Source organism: Mastomys coucha, unplaced genomic scaffold, assembly GCF_008632895.1.
Source record: "Mastomys coucha isolate ucsf_1 unplaced genomic scaffold, UCSF_Mcou_1 pScaffold23, whole genome shotgun sequence".
Taxonomy (NCBI): Eukaryota; Metazoa; Chordata; class Mammalia; order Rodentia; family Muridae; genus Mastomys; species Mastomys coucha.
This window is the reverse complement of record NW_022196906.1, coordinates 96,918,179-96,926,259: the sequence shown is the minus strand read 5'-3', so window position 1 is coordinate 96,926,259 and position 8,081 is coordinate 96,918,179. Positions and strand designations below refer to the sequence as shown.

The 8,081-nt window shown below is 48.3% G+C and overlaps 1 protein-coding gene across 1 annotated transcript in view; it reads left to right on the top strand.

Moving 5' to 3' along the window:
* The window catches only part of LOC116073264 (inhibitor of carbonic anhydrase), a 42,585-nt gene that overhangs the window by 6,774 nt on the left and 27,730 nt on the right, over positions 1 to 8,081 (top strand). Inside the window, exons 3-6 of the mRNA XM_031345044.1 lie at positions 1,832 to 1,940; positions 3,515 to 3,676; positions 5,481 to 5,628; positions 7,912 to 7,967. Of these exons, the coding sequence (XP_031200904.1) occupies positions 1,832 to 1,940; positions 3,515 to 3,676; positions 5,481 to 5,628; positions 7,912 to 7,967 (475 nt within the window). The remainder of the gene's footprint in view (positions 1 to 1,831; positions 1,941 to 3,514; positions 3,677 to 5,480; positions 5,629 to 7,911; positions 7,968 to 8,081) is intronic.

Sequence of the window (8,081 nt, the reverse complement as noted above, 5' to 3'; positions counted from 1 at the left end):
TTTTTCAAGTCAGGGTTTCTCTATATAGTCCTGGCTATCCTGGAGCTCACTTTGTAGACCAAGCTGGCCTTGAACTCAGAAATCTGCCTGCCTCTACCTCCCAAGTGCTGGGATTAAAGGCGTGCACCACCACTGCCCGGCCCATCTTTCTTTTTTATATTTATTTATTTTTATTTTACAAGCTGCATTCGTGGTGTATGTCTGCATGCCATGTGTGTGCCCAGTACCCACAAAAGTCAGAAGAGGTCATTGGGTCCCCTGGAACTGGAGTTAGAGGTAGTTGTTGTGAACCACCAAGTGGATGCTGAGAACCCAGGTCCTCTGCAACAGCAACAAGTGGCCCTAACCACTGGGGTATCCACCCCTGCAACCCCTCCCTCCAATCGGGATGTCGGTGGTGTGAACTGGTTTGCAGGCTTAGAGACCTTGTTCTTGTACCTTGTGTATTAAATACGCCCTTTTCCAAGTTAATTTGAGTTGCTTTTGATACATACTTTCAGTTGTGCCCTGTTATACATGCAAATATGCACATAGTACATATATTCTGTATGAGTACATATTATAAAATAATTATAACATGGAATTTGTGAGGTCTCAAACAACTACAGATCAAAAACTATTTTTTTGTTTTTTTGTTTTTTTGTTTTGGTTTTTCAAGACAGGGTTTCTCTGTGTAGCCCTGGCTGTCCTGGAACTTACTCTGTAGACCAGACTGGCCTTGAACTCCAAAAACTATTTTTTTAAAACAAAAACTATTTTTATTTCTTTGAACAGCGCAGTGTGACAACTATTTCCATAGCTTCTAGCTTGGGTTCCCTTTGTATGCAGTCTAGAGATGGCCTGGAGTACTTGAGTGTACCTGCATAGGTTGTGTGCAATGCCACCACATGTCCTATTAGTGATTCAAGCCTTTGTTCACTTTGCTCTTTCAGAGTGTTGGAACAAATCTCCCTCAGACGCCGAGGGATGACTGTACTATAAACTACATTTTGGAAAACCCAGATCACTTTAAAAGTCTATCTCTTATCTGAGTCTGGTGGCACAGGCCTGGAATGCAGTAAATTGGGAGGCTGAGATAGGAGGGCTTGCAAGTCCAAGGATATAGCTCAGGCTAGAGAGAGTGGTCAAGTCAAGTGTAGACCCCTATCTCAAGAATTCAAAAAGTAAAAGAAGGCAGGAAATATTCCCGGTGATAGAGCAGTTGCCTGAATGCACGAGATCCTGTTTATTCCCCAGTGCTGAAAAAAAGGGTGTCAATTACTGAGGAATAGGAAGAATGAGCTGCATTGTGGGTAGGAAATGACCCAACTCCATCTTAGAGGGGCCTGTGAAGTTGCTGCTTCCTGCAGGGAGGAAGGAACCCCTGGCTGACAGATCCCTGGAACCCAGATGTGGGAGATGCAGCATGAGATCTCATGTTTGGCAATACCCTGCAGGTCAGACATGCACTCAGCAAACACACGTGGACACCTACCCGCGCTAGGCGCTTGTGTGTGTGTGCTTGTTCGAGTGCACTTGTGTGCACTGAGATTACCCAGGGAACAAATCATACAGGTGTCCCCACCTCCCCACCTTCATGAACCTTGCCTGTCCATGAGGCTAGTGAACCAAGCATCCATTGGCTAAGGGCTGAGAAGGAAAACAAACTGGCATGCATACTGCAGTAGCTTTTTGCTATTGGTCCCCAACAGCCTCATGGAGCAGATGGGAAGGAGAGGAAGGGGGTCTGAGCTATGGAAGAGTCCGTGGCACCACAGTGCCAGACAAGACACCAGTAGAGTCTTTGCCAGGGGTGATGAGTCTCATTCACATCCGGTCCCTTGTCTTTTAGGCCAATAAAGTGGATGCTGTGACTGTTGATGGAGCTCTGGTGGCTGAGGCTGGCCTGCCTCACCACAGCCTGAAACCTGTCATGGCAGAGTACTATGGATCAAAAGATGGTGTGTTCTCCCTGGGGCCCAGTATCACTGGTGTGTCGTGATGGCCACCACGGTTGGGGAGGGACTTTGCCAAGTGTGCCAGTTACTTTTCTTGTTGCTATGACAAACTGCCTGACAAAAGGGACTTCAGGAAGGGAAGGTTTATCTTGGCTCACGGTTTGAAAGGATACAGTCCACCACTGTGGAAGGGCATTGACCACTGTGGGGAGGGCATTGACCACTGTGGGAGGGCATTGCAAAAGAGCACGAGGCATCTGGTCACGTTGTACCGGTAGTTAGGAAGCAGAGAGAGAAAGAGAACAACAGGAGGCCGATGCTCAGACCACTCTCTTCTCATTTCTACTCATCCCAAGAACGGTGCTACCCACGTTCAAGGGGCGACTCTTCCCTTCTCAGTTAAACCTTTTTAGAAACCCTCAAAGACACTCAGAGGCGTGTCTCCTATGTGATTGATTGCAAATCTAGCCGAGGCAACGGTGAAAATGAAGCATCATGCTAAGGTTACAGGGAGCCAAGTCTCTGGAGCTCTTCGGATTGACAGTGCTGTTCACTGACTCGCAGGGGTTGGGACATTTCTCCACAGGAAGCTGTCGCTTTTATGAATCCTGATGGACACGTCCTTGGTTCTATAGTCTATGGGATAGTTAACACATCCAGAGGAGCGCATCCAGAGTCTATCACCCACCACTAGGGTTGTGCCAATAAGACACCATTTGTGAGGATACACAAGGCTCTTCTTTTTGCTGTTTACTGCAGGTCTTATACGACACAGGTCTGTGTCTGGTGTGAAAGAAGCTCTTGGGTTGGGGGGAGTGTGAATGAGGGGAGATTTACCTCTCATCCATTATTTCTATCTGTGTGAAAGCACAGCCAGCCCAGCTCAATCTGGTATTCCACGGACACTCTCCGTCTTTCTTCTCATGCCTTTACTTTGTGACTGAGCTGTAAGCAGAGAACTAAAGAAAGGAGAGAAGTTCACGTAGAGACAGCAGCAGTGCAATGACTGGGTCAAAATTTGGGGGTCCCTGGAACACCCACGAGTCTTGTAATGGACCATTTGAGGCTTTGCGGGCTTAGAATGACTGACAGAAATTAAATATTATAAGCCTAGATGCTTTCAATACAGATGGTCTGGCTAAAAGCCTGTCCAGCAATGCAGTGCTGTGAATGAGTGTTTGCCCCCGTCGTGAGCCCATGGCTAACTACACATGCCATCGTTTACCATCTTTGCCCAGCTTCAGAAGAGGGGCACAGTGTGCATTTGAAAGACCAAATTGAAAATTCAAAGGATGCTCCTGGCATTTGCATCTACCATAAAGTAAAAACCTCACAAGTCTAGCTTGTAAGTCAGGGAGCATCTGTAGTATTAATTTATTGCCTTGAAAGGGTCAGTTCTCTCTTCCTGCCAGATTAAGGCATTTTTGCATTCCTTCCCTCCCCCAACCCCTGACCTTCTTGCTAGGGGGTGATGCTGGGCCCAGGATCCTCCAATGGTCCACATTGCGAATGCCCTGGAAGGTTAGTTGTAAGGACACATTTCATTTTGCCTTCTCTTTCTCTCTGCTCCACTACAGATCCACAAACCCATTATTATGTCGTAGCCATGGCGAAGAAGGGAACAGGCTTCCAACTGAACCAGCTCCGGGGCAAGAAGTCCTGCCATGCAGGCCTGGGCTTGTCTGCTGGGTGGTACGTTCCCCTCAGCATCCTGCTTCCCTCTGGCTCTCGGGAAACAGGTGAGACACCTGGGACTAGGTGCCCTCAAGTGGGGCTCCTGCACTGGATGGTCTTAATGGATTATGTTGGGGTTATACAACATGTCAGTCATTTGTCTTGCTGCTGTGAAAAGTACCCAACAAAAGCAACTTCAGGATGGAAGGGCTTACTGGGGCTCGAAGTCTGAGGGAAGAGTCCATCACAGTGGGCAACTCATGGCAGCGGGAGCTCGAGGCCTGGCTGGTACTCAGCTTGCTTTCTCTCTCTCTCTTTTTTTATTTAATCCAAGACTCCATCCTATCAATGGTGACACACCCATGTTCAGGGTAGCTCTTCCCTCCTTAGTTAAAACTTTTCTGGAAACGTTCTCATAGACACAGATCCAGACATGTGTTTCCTTGGTGATTCCAAATCCAGTTGATAATGCATGTTAACCATTGCTCAGTCCCCAATGAACATGTCATATTTTACGTTCTCCAAGATGAAGTAAGAGTATGCACCAGCATCACCTAGCCGGCAGAGTCTTCTCTCCGTAGAGGTGTTTCTCTTTTGCTGAGCCATCAGTCTCTTCTTCCTGGGGAGTCACGGAAGTTTGTCTTGGCAAGGGTATCCTTGAAAGCCCCCGGGGAAGGTCACCTCCCTCCGAGCCTCCCAGAAAGGGTCTCTGGGGACTCTCAGAAACCTCACCAGCCCCTCAAGTTTCCATGTTTTCATTCCAGGGCTTGGGGCATGGGCAAGGACAGCGTGACTGGTTGATGCTAGGACATCCCTGGATACCCCAGGCTTCTTGAGCATTTAGGATGAGCCACAGCGAGCCCAAACTGGTTCGGTCTTTGAAGATGACTACCAGATCCTACACTCTGCAAAAGTGGTACCCTTTCTCAGCTGTCCACCTCTGCAGTATTCATGAGTTTTTTGGGTTTTTTTGGTTTTTTTTTTTTTTTTTTTGGTTTTAAAGATTTATATATTTTTATGTCTGAGTACTGTATCTGCATGTACATGTGCATGCCAGAAGAGGGCATCAGATCCCATTATAGATGGTTGTAAGCCACCATGTGGTGGCTGGGAATTGAACTCAAGACCTCTGGAAGAGCAGCCAGTGCTCTTAACCACTGAACCACCTCTCCAGCCCCCAGTAGTCATGTTTTAACAGAGAGGGACAGGCGACTCTGTGTGTCTGATGGTGTCTGGTGAAGTAGAACAGCCTTGCCTTGGTTCTTGCCGGGTGATCTATGGATGTTCACTCACCTTGGTGACAGATACCACTGGACATCTCTCAGGGCAGCTAGCTAGGCAGGGGCTACTGGTTTGCTCCTCTCCTGACTCACCAGCAGAATCTACCAAATACCCCCACCCACCCCCAAAGGGATCCTATGAGGCATCCCAGCCTCTGCGCACAGAAGGTTCAAAGTGGAGTGAGCTCATGCAGTGAGACAAGGCTATTGAGTGGTGAATGATCTGCATGGGGTCTTCAGTGTTCTGCCTGGCCCTGTAAAGTGTTGATGAATTAACAGGGTCACATCTTGTCTTCATGTGGGTCGGCCATTCCCACACCCTGCAGCAGACAAGCCAGCAAGCATTTTCATGGGCTTGAGCCCTGGGTCCACCTGAGTGTGATTCTCAAACACACAGGGCCCTGGGTCATGCATCCTGGCATGGGTACTGTGTGCTACCTAAGGCAGGCTCTCTGCACATCCTTCTTAGAAGCAGGCCTGGGAGATGTCCACAGACTTGTGCTCTCCCATAGGGCACTTCCCCGTAAACATGCTAATCTGAAGGCTTTAGCCAGCTCACACCTTGTGGCCCTGTCTCTGTGTTGAGCAGCAGCAGCCACGTTCTTCTCCAGCAGCTGTGTGCCCTGTGCAGATGGAAAGATGTTTCCTAGCCTGTGCCAACTGTGTGTGGGGACGGGGAAAGACAAGTGTGCCTGCTCCTCCCGGGAACCATACTTTGGCTCCTGGGGAGCCTTAAAGTAAGTGAAACCTCTGCTCTGGAATTAGGGGTCTATTAGCTACTTTTCTCTCTTTTTAAAAAAAGTATATATTTATTAAATTATTTTAATTTACCATCAAATTTTAATTTAATAAAATTTAATAAAAATAAATTATTAAAAAGAATTTATATTTTGTAAGTTATATAAATATGATACATAAATAATCAAACTATGTGTATTTGTGATTTGTCTGCAAGTATGTCTGTGTGAGGGTGTTGAATCCCTGGAACTGGAGTTACAGACAGTTGAGCTGCCATGTGAGTGCTGGGAATTGAACCCAGGTCCTCTGGAAGGCTGCTAAGCCATCTTTCTAGCCCTTAGTTACTTTACTGCTCAGCTCACTTCTCCTTTTTATTCAGTGCTAGGCTCCAGCCCATAGAGCAACACCACCCACATTTCAGGGTGCATCTTCCCACCTTAATTAACCTAGAAACGCCCTCACAGATATGACCTGTACTTGTCTCCTATGTTATCTGATCTAGTCTAGTTGACAACCACAACCAGACGGCATGCCCATCAGGGTCCAGAGTTCCTCCCGTGGCCTACCCCTGCTTCTAAGCATCCTGAGGACTGTCTCCCCAAAGCTGGAGCCATGCCATGCCCCATGATAACAGAAGTGTCCAGGAGTCAGACTTATCTCACGTCTGGAGACTGAGGTCTGTAGAAACAGACCTCAGGAGCCTCCCAGCTTAACTACCTTTGGTATTTTTGCCTGTGTTTTTCCACTCTCTGTAGAAGGTGACTGCTCAAACCAAAGCAGGACCTGGTGGGTTCTGAGGCTATCTGATGGCTTTTGTTGTTGTTTGTTTGCTTGCTTTGTTTTGTTTCTGAGACAGGGCTTCTCTGTGTAACCATCCTGGCTGTAACTAACTCCCTTTGTAGACTAGGCTGGCCTTGCGCTCACAGAGACCCCCCACCCCTGCCTCTGCCTAACTCCCTTTGTAGACTAGGCTGGCCTTGAGCTCACAGAGATCCCCCACGCCCCCGCCTCTGCCTCTTGAGTGTTGGAATCAAAGTCGTGTTGTTGTTGCTGTTAAAACACTGTATTCAGAGGCTTGGAGAAAGGTTGGAGAAGTCCACACTGTGCTATTCTCTGCAGGGCAGATCACAGAGGTCTCCCCGTCACCGAGAACATCTGATGACTTTTTTTTCTTTTCATAAACTATTTCTTTATTCACATCCTATCACAACCACAGCCGCCCCCTCTTCTCCTCCCAGCCCTTACAAATCCCTCACCCAATTACCCCTTCCTTTTAAACTCAGAGAAAGGGAAGGGATGCCCCACCCTGGGTACCACCCTGCCCTGGGATATCTAGTCCCAGCAGGACTAAGCAAATCCTCTCCCACTGAGGCCCAACTACACAGTCCACTTAGGGGAAAGGGGATCCAAAGGCAGGCAACAGAGTCAGGGACAACCTCTGCTCCATTTGTTAGTGGACCCACATGAAGACCAAGCTGTACATCTGCTACAAATGTGTGGGGGTCCTCCGTCCAGCCTGTGCACACTTTGGCTGGTGGTTCAGTCTCTGTGAACCTCCATGGGCCCAGGTTTGTTGCCTCTATAGGTCTTTTTGTGGTGTTCTTGACCCCTTTGGCTCACTCAACTCTATATTCCAGTCTTCCGCAAGACTCCCCACGCTCCATCTGATGTTTGGCTGTGGGTCTGTCCATCTGCATCCATCCACTGCTGGATGAAGCCTGTAAGCATAGCAGAGTATCAATAGTGTCGGGGGCTTGGCTGTCTCCCACAGGATGGTCTCACATTGGACTATTCTATCTCTGCTCCATCTTTATCTGCACATCCTGTAGACAGGACAAATTTTGGGTTGAAGGTTTTATGGGTAGGTTGATGTTGCCAGTTGTGGTGGCTCACACACCAGTAGGATTTGCTGAAGGAGGTGGAGACAGGAGGATTATGAGTTACAGGCCAGTCTAGGCTACATGTTTGGTGACTTGTAAATAGCCAACACCAAGCTGCTTGCTTTGAGCTGCTCCCTAGGAGGAATGCAAGGGTCCTGTCTGCTTCATCACCCTCCCCCCCAACTGTCTGCCTTGCTGATCTCCAGGCTGCCTGCCTGCTTCAGGTCTCAGCATGGCTGTGAGGTTCAAAGGCCTCAGGTAAGGTCATTGCCTCTCTGAAGACAGATGGGCACCACCATTTCCACCAAACTGTCCCTTCCCAGACTGTAAGGGACATTGAGCAAGAGGCAGATGAAGTGTGTTTCCAGGCAGAGGGTCTGACCTTGACTGTCCTGTTTGCAGATGTCTCCAGGATGGCACAGGGGATGTGAGCTTTGTGAGACACCTGACAGTGTTTGGTAAGTGCTGGACAAAGAATAAAGTGGGCCCCAGCCTGGCCAAAGGCTCTGGCTCTTGTCTCCAAAGGATTTTTTTTCCCTCTGTTTCTTTTTTTCTCTGTCCCCCCCCCCCCC